Raw genomic sequence first — 18,260 nt, forward strand, 5'->3', positions numbered from 1 at the left:
GGGCGAAGGGCAGCGGCGATCGCGCGGTGCCGCTGTCGCGCAGCCCGGGTGCGGAGCGCGGAGCGGCCATGCCGGTGGAGCTGGGGCTGTGGGACGGGCCGCTGAGCCTGAGCGAGGTGGAGCAGAAACCCGCGCACCCGCTGCGCGTCAAGTACGGCTCTGTGGAGATAGACGAGCTGGGCAAGGTGCTCACCCCTACGCAGGTGAGCGGGGGGGAGCTGCGGCCGTTCAACATGGCGGGGGTTTCGGGGCTTTGCAGGGAGCGGGGCGGGATGAGCCGCGTGGTGACGCTGCCGGTCCTTCAGGTGCAGCACCGGCCCACCAGCATCGAGTGGGATGGCTGTGATCCCCACAAGCTCTACACCCTGGTGCTCACCGACCCCGATGCGCCCAGTCGGAAGGATCCGAAGTTCAGGTAATGGCGTTTGGTGATTTCCTATCGAGTCTGCGGGAAATGGAGCGTTGCTTTTGGACCGAGCGGCTGGCAGGAGGCGGGGGATGCGCCCTGCCTTTGTATCTGTCCTCATAGACCTGCACAGTGCGAGGCAGAGCAGCTGATTCTGCCGTTTCTGCTAGTAGCTCGAGGTGGCACAGATCTGCTGCTCGTTGTGCTGTGTGCAGGAATTGGAATCAGGGCTGTCAGTGCAGCGAGGGAGCAGCTCGCCCTCAGCTCGGGCTCAGGAACGCACGCAGCACTCGCTTCTGGGCTCGGAGGTGGGTGCTGGTGCTGCAGGGCAGGATGGAGCTGCCCAATGGGCTCTGAGCCCTGCAGCAGGCACTGAGCTCCCACTGCTTTTTAGGTTTAACGAATTAGAAATGGCAGAGGTTAGATTTGGTTCTCCTACACTAACAGCCCACGGGAAAACAGCTGCTTGGAGCAGAGGAAGGTTGTACCTGAGGGTTGTTGTGCAGCCTGATTGTTTTATTTTTAGTTTTCTAACCTTCTTTCAGAGAATGGCATCACTTCCTGGTGACCAACATGAAAGGTAACGATGTGGGGAGCGGGACCGTGCTGTCAGACTACGTGGGCTCGGGGCCCCCTAAAGGAACAGGTGGGTGCCTGCCTGCAGCAGTGCCTCGGGCCTGGTGGTGGTGTGGGTGGGTGAATGGGGGCTTGGAGGGGAGCACAGTGCTGCAGAAGTGGCCCACGGGTCCACCTGCATTTAAATCCAAGCCTGATCAGGAGTTAGCAGCACCACCCCTTCTGTATCTGTTGAGGGGCTGTGCCTGCATTCAGTAGCCAGAAGGAGCACAGGTGTGACACGAGCCATTCAGGCATCTCAAGATACCTCCCTTAAGCTCATTTAGCTCAGTCATTCTTGTCTCAGGGAATGGTGGTATCAGCTGCCAGCAATCCTCGGGTGGACACAGGCTTCTTTCCTAAGCTGGGGTCTCTTCAACCCCGTAACTTCAAGCGAGGTGCACTTGTAATGCTGTCTCATCCCTGCAGGGCTGCACCGCTACGTGTGGCTGGTGTACGAGCAGCCGAAGCAGCTGGCCTGCAATGAGCCCATCCTGTCCAATCGCTCCGGCGACAAGCGAGGGAAGTTCAAGGTAGCAGCTTTCCGCAGCAAGTATGAGCTGGGGGTGCCGGTGGCTGGCACTTGCTACCAGGCAGAGTGGGATGACTACGTTCCGAAACTCTATGAGCAGCTGTCTGGGAAGTAGGGAGAAGGGACCTGACCACGCACTGTGCTGCATTCTCCGTTCCCCTGGAGATGGGTCTTGTCTCAGCATTTCTCTGTAGTTTTGTTTGCCTGATGAGCTGAGAACCCAGCTGCTCCTGCACTGACAACTTGAGCCGTAACTTGAACCATAACCCCACCGATCTCTGTGAAGTGAATCTGCTTTGGTGTCAGAGCGGTCTGGCTGTGCATTGTGCTTCAGCTGGCTCCTGTAGGTACAGGCCATAGCTAAATAGGCTTCTGAAAAGCTGACCCTGTGAGAGCAGCCCCCAAGGCCAACCTGCTCAAGGGAAGCTTAAGCCTTTGTGACTCAGTGCCACTTCAGAGTGTCTCTACTGTGTTAAAACGGTGTCACGCAGCAGCAGTGTGGGTACAGAACCACTTCTGGCTGCGAAGCCTTCTCTTTCCAGAAGGGGAGAGGGCAGCAGTCTATAAAGGAAACTGCATTTTTTTTCTCTCCTGCAAGTATTTGGCCGGTGCCTCCAATAATGTGAACCACTAATTAGTAGAATGAGGTAGGGACTCTGGTTTATAGCACTACTTTCTGATCTCTGTTTCCACTCAAAGCTGAGAGGCTTTGCTTTGCTCAACTTCTGTTGTGACCTGGTGTTTGCTCACAGTGCAATTAAACACTTTGCAAGGTGGATGGACAGTGTGGTTGTCTTCTTGGGGGAGGGGGGGGAAGAGGGGAGCACTTAAAGGAGCAGTGTGATGTAGCAAGGTTCCTCAAGGTGTGCAAGGAGAGGCTGGAGCCTTGTGCTGGGAGCTCCGCCATCCTGGCAGTTGCCGTAGCACTTCCTGGGCTTGAGGAGCAAAGTGCAAGGCAGGCACATCCCAGAAGCCCCTGCCTCATTCACCCCAGGGTGGTGTAGGGTAGTCTACAGCCTGTTACCTATTGCTAATGCATTCTTTGCAGCAAGTGGGGCAACATTTGCTCACTTGAGTGCAGGTTTCACCTCCTGTGACATGCACTGCCACCAGCATTACACGCCTGAAGATGCATCCCAGCCCTGCTGCAGGGTACACTGGTTGCTGCTCTTCCAGCAGCCAGGCCCGGTGTTATTTCCTGAGCCCTTGGGGCAGGAAACAAACCAGGATTCAAATCACAGGCTTTGTTTTAAAGAAGATGAAGACAATGTAACTGCTTCACACAACTGGAAGCCTTCCTCCTCCTTTTAACTGCTTCATTGTCTCAAAGGACCTGTTTTTAAGGGATGTGAAAGACAGACGTGCATTACCAACTTCAACACCTTGTAGCAATGCCCTGTGGAAATCAGAGTTACCTCATAGTTTGCCCCCAGGGTGGGAACCCAACCCAGCATTGCAGCTCCATACCTGGAAGGCAGCACAGCCAGACCTGCAGCACGGTGCCAGCTGGTGGCGGGGTTGGCACAGGCAGAGCATCACAGGCACAGGTCCTCCCAGCAAGGAAGCTTTCAGGGTAAAGCCCCAACTAAACACACCAAGATCTACAACAAAAACACCAGAGGGTGCAGATCCCAAGAGCTGAGCCAGTTCAGACTGGAAGAAAGGCATAAAGACATGAGCAGCAATGCAGCAGTCTGAACGCATTCCCCCCCAGCCCAGGGCCAGGCCGAGCCACTGCTCCCCCAAAGAGACAGCGAGGCACTGTGATGAACACTTTTATTTACAAATATAATTAAAAGCTCTGACAGTTACTCATGCTCTTCCTTTGAACCTGAAAAACGTTTTTGTTTTGTTGATTTTTTTTTTGCTGTTTTGTTTTCTTTGTTGCTTTTTTTTTTTAAATTTTTGTCGTTTTTTTTTTATTTAAAGTGCATGCAAAAGAAGTAAAGCCTTTTTTTTTTGTTGTTTGTTTTGTTGGTTTTTTTTTTTCTTTTTTTTTTCTTTTTTTTTTTTCCATCTTTTTTTTTTTTTTTTTTATTGTAAGAAAATACACAGTTTGAAAGTGTGAGTAATGCGATATTTATGACCGAAATCACGGGAGACCGGGGGAGGATTCGGGAGAGGAACAGAAACATCAGAAAATAAAGCAATAGGATGGGCCAAAAGAAAGAGAAAAGAAAGGAGCGGGGATGGTGTGAGAGACAGCGCCGAACTGCAGGGACTGAAGCGGAAGGGAGGCGGGGAGGGAAAAGGGGAGGACAGAAGTAAAAAAATTTCTGATCAGAGAAACAGTTAAAATACAATATGAAAATAAGTAAAAGCTCTCCTTAAATTCCTTCTATACACAAAATACACGATTTGACAAAGCCCAATTTGTGCTACTGGGATCCCGCGGGCTCGTTTCTAAGTGTATTCGACATTCTCCGCGACAGCAGAAAATGATTTATGATACAATCAAGAGTAACGCCGAGGAGCGAGGGCTGCCCTGCCTGGCAAGGGGCTCCTACAAAGCGCCAGGGCTTCGCCCACCCCCTCCCCCCAAAGTAATAATATGTCACCACTGCTATGTACAGCACGATTCCGTGGTTGGTGGTTTGTTTTTTTTTTTGTCTTTTTTTTTTTTTTTGTCTTCCTGTAAAATGTATCAAATTTTTTTTTTTTTTTTTTTCACAATCTTTAATAAAATTTTTTTTTCTTATTATTATTTTCATTATTCCTGATGAATAAATACCAAAAAAATAAAAATAAAATAAAATTATGCAGCAGCTAGTTAAGGTAAGGCTGCGGATTTCGTCTCTCTCCCCCTGGGTTTTGTATCTATCACTTATTTTTTTTTTTTTGCTTGTACTTTCAGAGATTGGTGGAAAAATGAGTGATTGCTCCAAAGCAACAAACATCCACTTGGGTTTGGTTTTTTTTTTTTTTTTTTTTTCTTTTTTTTCTCCATTAAAATCGTCTCCAAAGTTTTTCACTGAAACATTTTTAATCATTGCACAGAGACATCAATACTGTGACATACTATGGAAAAGACCGCCAGGAGCCGTCCTGCACCGGGACTTGACACAGGGGGAAAGGGGACCCCTGATGGAGTAAGAATATACAGGCACTAGTCCGACACGATGTCAGTAAGAGAGACAGAAAGAGAGAGAGCACGCCCGTTAACATGGGGAATGTTGCTTTTGCAAGTTTTGTACCTATTTTGTTTGATTTTGTCTGTTTTTTTTTTTGTTAAATGGCAAAGAAATTTCGTCTCATCTATAGTCCTCCTTGGGATAATCTAATGTGACCAAATTCCCAAAGCCCATTCGTAAGCTCTCCATGTCAAACGTTTCAATCTCTCGCTCCTGCCTTTCCAACAGAAACTTGATCCTCTCGCTGCGTTCCTTCTGGAGGGCGGCGAGCTCCTCTTCAATCTGCAAGAAGCACAACCAGCACAGCCCCTCAGCAGCGCCCTCAAACACACACAGCCCTCTGCAGGCCCCCGCCGGGCACCAACTACGGCCACATGCACTCAGGCAGCAGCTGCTCGCTGCCAGCAGCCACCCCAAACCCACCTTTTGTTCCAGATGTGCCCTGCGCAGTGACACCCTCTGCTCCAGCTTCTGGAGTTCTCTTTCGTGCTGTGCTTCTGTCTGCATCTTAATTTTGCTCTGGTACGCGTTGAGGAGCTCCATCTCCTGCTGGAGTTGCAGTCTCAGGGCTTGGCATTCCGCTTCTTGGGCCTCGTCCAGTCGCAGCTGTGAGACAGAACACGTCGTGCTGCAAGGACTGGTGGCCCGACTGCACCCACAGCCCTGCAGGCCCGCAGGCAGGAGGGCAGGGATGCTGCACCTACCGCTTGCGAGGCCATCATCTCGTTGATGCTCTGCTCGTACTGCTCCGCCAGGATGGCGAGCTTCCTCGTCTGCTCGTCCTTCAGACTCTTCAAAATTGTCTTGTGCTCACTCTTTGGAGTTACTTCCAGCTGGTGATTCTTCAGTGCTTTGTACTGCTTAGTTTGCACTTTGCACGTGTCCTGGAACTGCTTTTTGATCTGCATTTCCATAGCCTGCCAAGGAAGGAACGATGTGAAGAGCACAGATTGCTTTGGGAATGCAGAGGTCACAGCGTGCCCGAACGGACACAGCCCTGAGGCACAACCACAGCTCCCCCGTGCTCTGCATTTCTCCTGCTCTGTGCACGCAGCGATCAGCTCGAGAGCAACTCCAGTGTGTGCTGAGCTGCCACTGACCACAGGCCTGGGCCAGGAACAGGATCAACCAAACCTCCTTAGCCCAGGACATCAGTCTTCTGCTGCTGCCCCCTGCCTCCCGCACAGTGCAATGGCCTTGCCTCTGAGGCCTCCCGTTTTGCTAGCCTGCATGAGCTGCCTCTCCTCACTACAGACACTACACAGAGACAGCCGACCTGAGGACCTGTGAGAGTGTGAGGAAATGAACAAAAGCACTGCGCTTTTTCAGACATTCTGAGGAAGAGAGCCATCCCCCAGGGCAGCTCTGAACCCAGACAGAGCACAGGGCTCAGCACACCCGTGTTCGCTCCCCTTGTTGATTTTTACAGCAAGGAAGCATCAGCCAACCCCTTTCCATGCTGAGGTCTGTAGGCTAACATGAGCGAGGGCGGAGGATGGCATGGGCTATCAGGAGCAAATCCTGTCATACCTCGGTAAGGAGCAGCCTATTTTTATGGGCAGTCTCAATTAACACAGCATTTAACAGAAATCCTCGGTGAGCTCTGCCACAATAGCTTGCAAATTCCTCATACCAGTGCAGCTCTGAGCAAAGGGAAGGGATGCAAGGGAGAGCACGGTGGAGAATGCTGGTTCTGCGGCACAGGTGCTGCTTGAGAAGCCTCAGACACACAACCTGCCTGCCCACAAAGCACGGCAGGACACAGGCTGGGAGGGAAGGAAAGCTTCCAGCACCTTCAGGTTCTTTGGTTGCTGCCGGAGCTCCATGAAATGCTTCCTGTGCAGCTCCCGCTCTCGTCGCTTGTTGTATTCCAGCTGATTCTCAAGCTCAGTCTGGTGCTGCAGCCGGATCAGGTCCATTCGCAGCTTCTGCAGCGTGTGCAGCTGCCTGTATTCCAGCTCACGCGTCGACTCGTCGTGCCGGATCAGCATGGCGTGCTCCATTTCTTTCTGGGTCCGCTTCTTGTTCAACTCCTGCACGAGAGCACAGCAGAACACCAAAAAAAAGGTGAATTTGCAAGGCTGGCTGCTCGTGTCACTGCCCCAGATGGCACTGAGCTCTTCCAAGTGCGCCACCATGGCACCGTGGGAGCACTGCTGATGACCTGGCGTGGCTCTGTAACTCACACCAAGGCACCTCCCAGGTCCCCCAGTGGCCGTCCAGCAGGTGGCACTGGGGCCACACACAGCCCTCTGCTGCGGCTGCTGCAAGTCCCAGAAGTTTCTAACTCCTCCTGGGGTACTGAAAGCTGGGGGGGACCGACAGCCATGCCCACAACTGGAGGCCTTTCTGTCTGTTTCACACTTCCCCAGGCTCCTGTCAGATGATGGGAGACGAGGCTTATACACTAATTACTAATGGCCAAAGAAGTATTCAGCTCCAAAGCACACTGCATAAGAAAAACTACTTCATCTGCCACCAGATACGGGTGATTTTTGACCCCACCTACAGTACATTTGATAAAATGATGACATATCCCAAGGCTCGTGCTATTTTGCAATGCACACAATTGTTTCTGCACACAGCGCCCTGCAGGTCCAAGAAAACCTTCAGCACACTGTAAACCAACAAGCAGGAAGATAACTGGTGCTGAATGCTGTCATTATCTCTGTCTCAAGGTATTGCCAACAACCTGCAGAGCCACGAGCTGAATCCGGCTCAGGTGAGCAGTGATTCCAGCTGTACCCTCAGTGGTGCTCTGCTGACCTTGGCAGACGGTCTGCTGGTACATCTCTGCTCCAGCTCTCAGCTTACCAACTCGTCACTACACTCCATGCTAGCCTAAGGCACAGCAGGGGCTGCCTGGCACTATGTATGCACACAGTGCCCAGCACATGGAGGGCTCAGTGTTGGCTCATCTAACAAATTCCTGCAGCAGAAGCAAAAATAACTAATTATTCTGAGCTTTTGCTTGCATGTTGTAATCCCACTGCACTTCTCAACATCAGCACCTGCAAATATCCACTCCAAACCTGCTGGCTCTAACTGTGAAGACGCTGCACGCGCTCACATTTAAGCAAAACTTGCACCCTGACAGCCAAAATAAAGATAAGGACATGCTGCAGTGAGTTCCATTTGCAGCACATGGCAGTGTGTGTTCAGCTGGGACGTGTGCCTTGGCCTCAAAGCAGGCCAGCCAGCTGCTCCTGTGCCCATCTCACACCTGGTTTCAAGTCCAGTGTGAACAAATGAAAGCACTGCAGGCCTCACGCTTTTCCACTCGCACAAAAACAACCTCTTGCTTACCTGAAACATCAAAGGTAAAAAAACAACCAACATTTTAAAAGAGTTGTTTAAATTCAAGCTCCTGATCCAGTGAATTTGAGCTCATCAGTTAAGTGTGTGGGCAATCTGATGTCAGCAGAATGAATGTGTGGATATCAGAACAGGTTGACCACTTGCTCAATCTCAGCCTTTGCTGAAGCACCTTCCCATCTCACAGTCCTTCCTAAAAGTAATGCTCTGTCAAGATTTCACATGCTATACTGAAAAATAGATATATAAAAAAAAATCTAGGAGCAACAATTCTTTTTCCAAAGCGGTATTTAACTCCCAGCAGCCTGAAAGGCTGAAGTTATCACTGTTTCATTACACGTTTTAAACATGTGTTTACTTCAGCCAACAAGCAGAGCTCCTCATACGATGCCCTTCCAGCCCTCCTATCCTACAGCTGGCTGTGATGCTCAGCATGAGCTGTGCTGTGAATGAAGCCCTCCCCCAGCAAGCCTAGGGGGCAGGAGCTCAGATCAATCCCTCAGGACCAGAGTGGGTGGCTCACATGTTTCTTTCTGCAAGCCACTTATGCCACCCTCTTCCATTAATAAATAGAAGCAGCCTGGGAGGTGCCTTGGTGTGAGCGCCAACTACATTTCTGTATAGAAAACAGGTTCCCCAAACACATTTCCTACACTTTTCTCAGTTCTGTTTGGCAACTGAAAACACAGAGATCTAATATCACAAAGCTGCTTTACAGACACAAAGGTACAATTTCAAGAACTGTGTAGGAAAGCAACTGAAGAGTGCCATACTTCCCGAATGTTCTGCTGCTCCAACTCGTGCCTCTTGATCATCGTTTTTCTCTTGAAGAAACGGCAGTTTTTGTCGTAGTAGAGTCTCTGCTGGCTGAGAAGATGGGCCTCCTCTTCAGCCTGTGTGTGCTGCAGGTTCTCTTTGTGTTTGGATATTCTTTCCTGCTTCTCTTTCTTCGGTGTGCTGTGGTCCTCGTTCATTTCCTGCACGCACAGAGTCAAAAACAAGGCTCCTTTTAGCATCACTGTGACACAGAACCTGGAGAACCATCAGTCACTGGGCACTCCTCCACCATTCAGCTCATGCAAGGGCAACAAATGCAGAGCCCAGGCTGTCACCCAGCTCTGCCATCCCTGCCACCTCTAGAGCTGCACTGCTACCTCCAAGAGGAGCAGGGAAAAATGCCCAGTAAGAACAAACAGCTTAAGGTCTGCACAGTGCAGCAATGAGAATGCAGAAAACACAACTGCAGGGGAGGTCTGTCTGTCCAGGAAAGGAATCTGAATCCTTGGCTCCCTGTACCAGCTTTACAAAGGAGTCCAGCCTGGACTTAAGTTTCCCTCATTTCAATGGGACTGAAGCTTAAATCTGTTGAATCAATTGCTATCCCCTTTGTCCCCCCTACCTTCTTAACTACAAATGATTTTGCTGGGGACAGTTTGTGACAGCCACTGGCTAAACACTAAGTTACTGATGTCTTTTTCTCCAGTTCATGTAAATAATCCCAAGGCTTTTATTCAAGTGACATCTAGATCACTGCTCCGATTGCTTACTCTCTGTGGGGAAAACAGATGAGGAAAAGAAAGAAGAATTCTCTGTGAATTGCTGTTTCCCCTCATAATCCTGAGCTTCAGAGATTCCACTCCATGACATATCATGCAGGCTCCTCCAGCATGCTTCAAGATTATTCTAGAAATGCTGCCAGATGACCCCAGCTCCTGACAGTTTACTTGCTAGGAGTCTAAATTTGCTTCCATGTATGATGGCATCCTAAACCCCTGGGCTGGCCCAGGTTAATCAAAAGGAAAGTCTAGTTCATGTTCATTCCACACCCCTTCAGCCCTGAAAATGACAGCAGCTTGCCTCTTTAATCTTTTCCTTGCAAAGCTTGTATTGTTTCTTCTGACTTTCTAAAAAGGTCGCCAGGTCTTTCTTTTGCTGAGCCAAAATCTGTTGCTGGAATTTCTTTTCATCTGCTGCAGCTGTCTTTGCCTGCAAGGCACAGAGAAAGAGAAAAAAAATAGGGGTGAAGGTGCAAGCACTGAATCCAGAATCCAGCACAAATCAGTTTTCTGTCTGTCATTCTCCCATCACATGTAAGACAAAGCCACGAATATTTGGCCAAATGAAATCTGCTTCCACGTAAATAAGAAAACAGAATGCCCACACACATTTAAGAGCCTTCCTTTCTTTTCTCTCCACCAGAGCCACCTCAGAGGGTCAAAGTCCACAACTATACGGAATAACGGGTTGACTTTATACAGACTGACAGCAGGCTGCCAGGTTACAGCTTTGCAGCTGCCACAGCCACTAGAAGAACCCCCTGCCAGGTGCCCACAGGTGTCCCCCAGCCAGCAGTCATCACTGCTTGATGCCAATGCCGTCCACCAGCACTCCATGTGTGGCTGTGAAGCTGTTCCAGTAACTGACCAAGGCAGCTCCAGACAGCAACCATACCAGCTGCTCACAAACATGGGTTTCAAGCACTACTTCCACTGCCTTTCCCTTCAGAGCTGTATGCCCTTCTCACTCACCTCACCCGCCCGGGGAGCCCGCGTCGGCACTCACCTCCTTCTCCATCACAGCCACTTGCTTCTTGGCCAGCTTCTCCAGCTCAATGGACGAGTTGTTGGCATGTGTCTCCACCTCCTTCTGCAGCTTGAGGCGGTGCTCGTCCATCTCGGCCTTCAACTTGTTTTCCAGGGCGATCAGCTGCTTCTGGTGCTGGCGCCGCATCCGCTTATATCCTGACATCTGTTCCCGCAACTCGTTCTCCTGCTCATGCTCATGGATCTGCCTTGTAACCTGAGGTCAGCAAAAGGGAAAGAAATGCTACGTGGCCCTTCTTGACCGCCTCCTCATGAACTGCTTACCTGTTAAGAACCCCGCGCTTTGCTGCACGTCAACACTTGGAGGTCGACTTGCAGGGAGCGCCGCTCCAGGTTTCAAAGGGTGCTGGTTTCTAACTCTACAACTCGGGTCAAAAGGTTTCTCCCTCCTCAATCCTCCCCCACCTTCCCAAGCACTCTATGTGGCATCTCCACTGCCACAGCCGAAAACACCACTTTCGGAAGAAAGAAAACAGGTTGCACATCACTGTGGGCAATACTGGAGGAGGTCTGCAAACAAAGGTGCCTGCTGTACAACCTTCCTTGGAGACAGGCTTCAAATCCCAAAGGTTACGTGGACTTACAAGATGGCGCTGCTTTAAGGAACTCGCCCCCATCCTTGGAAGCTCCCCGCACGGTCCCTCAACACCTATTTCCTGCTATGAGCCACCTCCTTCAAAATTGCTTCTTAAAATTCAAGACTGAGCTCATTCCCTACCAGAATTGAAAGTTTTCTAACAAGGGAACGCTGTTCTGGAACTGTGTGCTCTTGACAAGATTGATCAGATGGTCTAAGCAGATTTTAAACCCCGCTCAGCTGAAACAAACTCACAAGTTCCACATTCATTTCCATGCCTAAGTGCATCCCTGTGAAAGGCAGAAAAAAAACCCCAGGAAGTCGAGCCAAAATTTTTCAGAAGAAAACACGGGTGGTAATGCTTCCATTTTAAAAGATGAAAAGTGTCCAAGATTGATTTTTTTTTTTAAATTGAGAATACAGACTCAGAAACTTCACGTGTAATGATCTGCTCATCTTTTATAGGACAACCCCAAAACCCTCTCAGCATACAGGTAGAGGTAAGTAAGAGGGGATGTCTCCTTCACACCGGACCCAAAGCAGCAGAGTTCAGCCCTATTGGAGCCTTATGAACCAACAGCCCTTCCTGCAGCCTGCAGGAGTGCAGCCTTCCTGGAGAATTTCTCCATAGGCAGCCAAGAGGAAGAACTGGCACCTACCACAGCACTGCTGTCATTTGAAGGTCATTTTCCAGAGATCTTTAAGATAAGTTCAGGCCTGGGATGGGATGTACACACAGACCTGAGAAGGGTGAAGCCAACGGAAGGAGAGCAGCTGCTTTCCTGAGAGCCAACCAAGCAGTTCTGCAGGACTGTAACTGCAGCGGTTGTTAAGCTCTGACATCAACCAGCGAGTTCAGCAGCACCACCACCGTGTCACCAACACCAGGGAGGAGTGTGAAGAGGTCAGGAAGAGCCTTGCATGGCCTTTACCCTCAAATGAATTGACAGCAATTTACAGCAAGGAGTCGCCATCCAAGACAATAATGGCCAGTCCCAGAGCAGAAACAAGTCATGAGAGGACTGAGCCAAGGAAACGGAAGGCCTGTTTCCCCTGCACCCTTCCTAAAGCAGGTTGGAGCTTGATGATCCTTGAGGTCCCTTCCAATCCAAGCCATTCTGTGATAAAGGCAACTGTAGAGAGAAAGCAAACATCTGTGCACAGAAAACACAGAACGAGCCCTGTGCCATACTGCACTCCAGCACCACACTGGCAAAGCCAAACATCAACCACAGGAAGTACTGATGCACAGATCGTATCCTCCCCAAGGAATTTGGGGATGTTATTTTCAAATTGGCTGGACTAAACACATGAAACTGGAGTAGAGCTTCTCTAAGAAATCAGACCTGCTAATGATAAGAGACAGATGTAGCCAACATGTAGACAAGAATCCAGCATTTCACATGTATGCTGTTTGCTATGTTAAGCAAGGTAAGCTTAGGTTGGATATCAGGAAAAACTTCTTTACAGAAGGGCTTGTTAAGCACTGGAATAGGCTCCCAAGGCAGGTGGTTGAGTCACCAGCCTGGATGTGTTTAAAAACTGTTCGGATGTGGTGCTCAGGGATGTGATTTAGCGGAGGGTTGTTAGAGTTAGGGTCGTGTGGTCAGATCATGGTTGGACTTGATGATCTTTAAAGGCTTTTCCAACCTGAGCAATTCTAAGGTAAGACTTCCAGTAAGCAGGCTTGGCTGGGGCCTGGCACACGTGGCGACCCCCAGGCAGGAGCCAAGGATGTGCCTGGATGGGCACTGCCTGCAGCCATGGGAATGCTCAGTGCCAAAGCAGACTGCAAGAGTCTAAGAAACACAGAGCTGAAAATCAGTTATAAAGTATTTCGTAAAAGTAGCTCCATAGGTTGTGATGGGAAAAAAGATGACACAGGAAATGCTTATCACCAAGTTTGTTCTTTACCTAGCCAGAAAATGTCAGCACTCTTTAAAGCAGAAAACTGTGGTTTCCTGAAGCCCCACTCAAAGCACGGCGCAATCAGTCCGGTCATCAGCAGAACCAAAGCTCTGCATAAAACAGAGCAGCTTCCATTAAGGTGTGACATTTTCTCAGTTTCTTATCTCTCTGCATCCTTGGCATACACAGAACTGAGACAGACAGATGCCTTCTTCAACCTACTCTCACACACAGTTCACTCATCACATAAAATCCAAAGTTACTCTTATTCACTCTCCAAGATTTTCAGCTTTACGTAAGGAAGCTGGGCTCACAACTCCTCCAAAATGGCACTTCTTTAGAGATCCTTCTTCATCTCATCGCATTGCTCAGATGAGACACCGAGTTTTCTCCTAAAAAGAAGTATTTTCACCTCTCGAAACACCGTGTCTTCCTTGCTGGACGGAGGCAGAGGACTGAGCAAAATGCCAACCACCAGCAGCCCTTCTCCCACTGAGAACTTTGAGATGAGAAAAAAACAAGCTCAGCATTTTGGGGCAAAGACCTCAATAGACAGCAGCCAGATGAGCTGATGAGAAATCCAACACCTGGAGTAAAACGTCACTGTGCAGCAGAAGAAGGTTGAAGACAACAGGCACTGTGTAAATGCACCAGGAGTCGGTGCACTTGGATGGTCACATCCAGAGGCTGCTCCCATGTACCCAGGCATTTGGCTTCACAGACTCAGGATGAGATCACGGAACACTTCTGCTGGCATTTCCATTTCGAAGAGAATGCCAAGGCCTCCGACAGCATCCCCACTGTTACATCATTTCACTTGATTCATCTGAAAGCTACGACAGCAGCTATCGAGGAAATGCAAGAAGTGATAGAGAGTTAAAGGGTCAAGCATGACCCAGAAATGCAAATCAGTGCCTCGCTGCACGTATTTAAAAATACACCTTTCACTGGAAGATGTTGATGTGCAGTCTTATCAGCATGCAGAACACCCAGCCTTCTTTTTCAACACAGCTTTCCCAGCTTCAAGGCTGAGATCGGCATTTGCAGTGACCGAGGAGGAAGATGGTCCTGAGTGACTATTAAAACTGCTGCCTGAATTCAGCACAAAGGTAAGAGTTTGTTTCAAAAGGCAGGAGCACTCCTTCAGCTTTCTGAACCCTGTTTGTCCTTTTCATTTATTTATTATTATTTTAAGTAATTTTTATATGCATACATTATATGCAAGTAATATCAAAGCACCAGTGACAGTCTGGAAAGGTATAAAAGGTACATCCACAGCCTGACCTATGGGTGCCATGGGAGTGTGGGTCTGCCCACAGGCACAGCCCAGCAGCCCTGGGTTCACTGCTTTCCTTCCTCCTGCAGTGCTGCCCTCCTCTCCTGTTTGAGGTGCTGGTCAGCAATGTTTTTACACCCAAATAGCACCCTGCTACAGTGAGTTTGGGCTCAAAACTCCCATTTTCTGATGCTCCTGATTCTCTGCAGTGGAGGCTATGTGCCTCTCAGCGCCCAAAAAGCAGTGTTAAACTGCTGAGGAGCCAACTGACCGTCAGCAGCAATGAGGAAACTACCAAAGCATGCTGGCTCCCTTGATTTTTTATATAAAATGTTGCCCACAGATAATGAAGAAGGAGACAAGGGGCAGGTGTGACAGTTTTCTCTTGGCCAAAGCAGTACCAACGCTGGGCCACCCACTGGCCCCCTCCATCCAGAGGTAACACACAGAGATAAAGACAAGAGTGTGGTGCATTGGCAGCCACAGCAGCACCTCAAAACCCAGCACCTGTACAGGCACTCTTCATGTTCTGGGGCATTGGTTTCAACTTGGAATTTCTTCTAGGTTTCCATTTTGGAGCACACAGAGGTAAAAATGGAAAGCCCAGCTCTACACACGTTGAAATTAAGTGAGACATTTCTGCTGCAAGCATGATGAAATTACACCCACACCATGCAACCTAAGGACATGGTAATAACCCCGTAATAGCCAGTGATGGTTTGGGGAAGCTCTCTCAGTGCTGGGAAGGGGGCAGGTACACATGTGATGGGGACAACAAAGCTTCACATGACACACAGAGCCACTTGCTGCTCCATCAGCCTGAGGATAACAGCCAGCTGACAGCAGGACTGCCCCATGTCCCAGAGGATGCTGTGCATGGAGTTCACTTCAGTGCAGCACTGCAAGCCACACTGAGTGCATTCCACAGAAAACCAGACGAAGAACAGCTGCCCAGAAAGCTCAGCACCTTTTTCACCCACTATTAGTTTCATCCTAATAGTCATTTGGTGAGTGAAGCAGAGGGATTTAAGGCAGCCAAGTGACCAGGTGAGCTGCAGCCCCACAAAAGGCTGCCATGGGGAACAAGGAGCTGCCTTGGGGCACTGCTGCCTTCCCCAGAGCTCTGAGGACTGGAAGGACCTCACAGCCTGTATTCTTGTGCCAACATCTGCCACCAGCTCCCAGCAACACTTTGCCATTGGGAGCCACCCGGATAGTCCAGGGATGACACATTTGAGGAAGAGAGGACTTATGGACTCTGCAGGACACATGTGGAGTAAGAGATCACACACGTGTTCAACACACACACCCATCTGCCCATCACACCAGGTATCTGTTTGGATGATGATGCTCGAGACATTGATGGTTTCTTCCTTCCTGCCAATATAACTGTCTCCTACACGCAATGGTGTCGGCACCGTGCTGTGTGCACACATGAAATACAAATGTGCAAGGCCTGCAAGGTCTGCAGGAGAGCAGAGCTGCCACATGTGGCAGGTGTGCAGCGTGAACCTCCATCCCTCACATTTCTAGGTCACTCCTTTGGTAAGGGGGAGGAGAGCAGCGGGGGGAGCAGGCGCTCAGCCCCAGGGAGCACTCGGGTGCCGTTACAGGAATGTCCCTGCAGAAGATGGAACTCGGATGCCCTGCCCCAGATTTCAGTCTGCAAAGCGTCTGGTGGCGGGTCTGACAGCCACGGCGTCACTGTGGGTTGTAACAACGGCAGCAACCACCGTACAGAAAAAAAAAATGTGGCCGCTGCTGTTTCTCTCGGTTGAGAGGCTCCAGCTGTGGCCGCAGACACACCGCTGCCTCCTGCACACAGAGAGACTGGGAGCTGTGCAGGGGGGGAAACAAGAAATGGTGGTGCTGAAGGGAGAAAAAACCATTCAGCCGGGGCGAAGGCAGAAGGGGAGGGCTGGCTGTTGTAATTTCGGGTTGGTCCGGGATGATGTCATAACACCCAGCAAGTGCCAGGCCGAGCGGCGGCACTTCCCAGAGCTCCATCCATGTGACCTCCAACGCCGTGGGGCTGCAACACGTCCCACTCCGTGTCCCTGTGCCTCCCAGCCCTCTCCCTGCCCCTCTCTCCCACCCGTGAGCCCTCCGGTGCCCGCAGCCGTGCGGGGCCGGGCGGGAGGCGCGGCTGTAACTCCGGCAGCACACACCCCTCTCGCTACTACAAAGGCGTCCACAGAAATCCCATTTGCAATAGTACAAATCTGGGTTCGCCCCATCCCCCTGCTCTTTGTAAGCTGCTGCAGCCCGGCGATGCTGCCCGCGAGATGCGGTCACCGCGCTGCTGCCTCAGATAAATGAATGAATGAATGAATGAGGAAGAAAAAATATATTTCAGCAGCTCGCCCTGCAAACGGCAATCTTATTGTTCCCAACCCATCTGCATTTCCACGGCATCCAAACGTATTCCACGCAAGCACACCCAGCCGCGGTTTGTGCACATGCAAATAAGCACATTTGTTAACATGAACGGCTCTAACAAAGGAGACGGGTGGGAAAAAGGGAAAAATAACCTGAGACGATGTGAGCTTCACCCACAAACGTGGCTGATTCCACATCTGCTGAAAAGATATGCAGCGTGAAAGCACAGGCATTCCATGCATTCGACACTTCCCCATTCACACACACAGCCAGAACACCACCCGGTGCAGCACCGAGTTGCTATGCCAACAGAAAGGAAAAAAAAAAAAAAAAAAGAAATAAAAATTAAAGAGAGGAAAAACAAAAAACAAGAATAAGAAGAAGAAAAAGGATTCTTGACCCCTTCCCGGAGAGACAGGGAGATGCAGTGGAGCAGAGGAAGGGGCTGCTTACCAAAGATGCTGATTTGATCGTGGCAAAGCGCTCTCGGTTCCGGTAGTGGAGGGCCTGATTCTGCACCGACTGGGTAGGCCGCACCTCAGGCCTGCGATCCCTGTGGCCCACCTCATCCCTTATAAATACATGATCCTGCAGAAATGGATAAAAACAAGGAGAAAGTCCAGCTGTGCTCTTTCCTCGGCGGCTGCCTCTCTCTCAGCCCTCTCTCTGCACAAGCACGGCTGTTTGAAATGCATAGTTTAGCTCTCTGCTAGCCCCTGCAGCTCCCACGGTACGAAATGAATAAGCAACACATTGCAGCTCCGGCTCGCCGTGTCAGCTGATCGCTAGCGGGATGCCTCCTCAATCCCTGCCAGGGATTTTTTTTTTTTTTTTTGGTGCTTTTTTTTTTTTTTTTTTTAAACCTCCAGCATTACATATATTAAAAAAAAAGAAGAAGCGCTGCCGAGTGACCGGAGCTCTTCAAAAAGCTTGGCCGAAAGCACCGCAGCCCAGCGATCCCTGGAGAAACGTGACTCCCATCTCGATGGCTCTCGGCCGCCTCATTCATTCATTCCCCCGGCAGCTCGGGGCTGTGTCCCGCGCCCGCTGCCTGCTCCCGCATCCCGGCCGCGCTGCCGGCCCCGCCGCCACTCAGGGATCCTGCTTTCCAGTCATGATCCCGCACGCTTCTAGCACTTTCTCTCCACAGCCCACAAAGGATTTTTTTTTTTTTTCCCTTCTAATTTTTTTTTTTTCTTTTTTTTTTTTTTTTTTTCTCTCCTTTTTCCCCCCCTTTAAAGCAACAGCTCACAGGTTTTAGCACAAATGCTTTTCCCGTGCAGCTTCCCCCTTGGCTTGCTGGCAAACAGCCACGAACACAGAAAGGTGGCAGCCAGCAGCCCTTGTGCCTGCAGGATGTGCCCACAGCTACCAGCACCAGCTGGGTCACCAGCACAGGCTCGGTATGGCCATGACCAACTTGGGGGTCTTCCTGAATGACAATCAGGTTTCTAGCTGCCATGGGTGCAAAGGAAGGCGCTGCCCACTTCTACAGCCCTACAGTAGAGGCATGTATCC

General features: G+C 50.2%; 2 protein-coding genes across 2 annotated transcripts in view; one reads left to right on the forward strand and one right to left on the reverse strand.

Annotated features, from left to right (window-relative positions):
* The first annotated feature begins 6 nt into the window (after positions 1 to 6).
* PEBP1 (phosphatidylethanolamine binding protein 1) lies at positions 7 to 2,329 on the forward strand. The gene is made up of 4 exons (XM_052689345.1): positions 7 to 203; positions 306 to 415; positions 952 to 1,052; positions 1,451 to 2,329. The coding sequence occupies exons 1-4, from the start codon at positions 69 to 71 to the stop codon at positions 1,666 to 1,668; spliced, it is 564 nt and encodes a 187-aa protein (XP_052545305.1). The 5' UTR covers positions 7 to 68; the 3' UTR covers positions 1,669 to 2,329.
* Positions 2,330 to 3,312: 983 nt separating this feature from the next.
* The window catches only part of TAOK3 (TAO kinase 3), a 33,393-nt gene continuing 18,445 nt past the window's right edge, over positions 3,313 to 18,260 (reverse strand). Inside the window, exons 6-13 of the mRNA XM_052689344.1 lie at positions 17,196 to 17,330; positions 10,562 to 10,798; positions 9,857 to 9,985; positions 8,773 to 8,976; positions 6,478 to 6,717; positions 5,389 to 5,601; positions 5,108 to 5,290; positions 3,313 to 4,966 (exon numbers count right to left, since the gene is read on the reverse strand). Of these exons, the coding sequence (XP_052545304.1) occupies positions 4,805 to 4,966; positions 5,108 to 5,290; positions 5,389 to 5,601; positions 6,478 to 6,717; positions 8,773 to 8,976; positions 9,857 to 9,985; positions 10,562 to 10,798; positions 17,196 to 17,330 (1,503 nt within the window). The 3' untranslated portion in view covers positions 3,313 to 4,804. The remainder of the gene's footprint in view (positions 4,967 to 5,107; positions 5,291 to 5,388; positions 5,602 to 6,477; positions 6,718 to 8,772; positions 8,977 to 9,856; positions 9,986 to 10,561; positions 10,799 to 17,195; positions 17,331 to 18,260) is intronic.

The sequence above is a fragment of the Tympanuchus pallidicinctus genome, unplaced genomic scaffold (assembly GCF_026119805.1).
Source record: "Tympanuchus pallidicinctus isolate F22 unplaced genomic scaffold, pur_lepc_1.0 scaffold25, whole genome shotgun sequence".
In the NCBI taxonomy this organism is placed as follows: domain Eukaryota; kingdom Metazoa; phylum Chordata; class Aves; order Galliformes; family Phasianidae; genus Tympanuchus; species Tympanuchus pallidicinctus.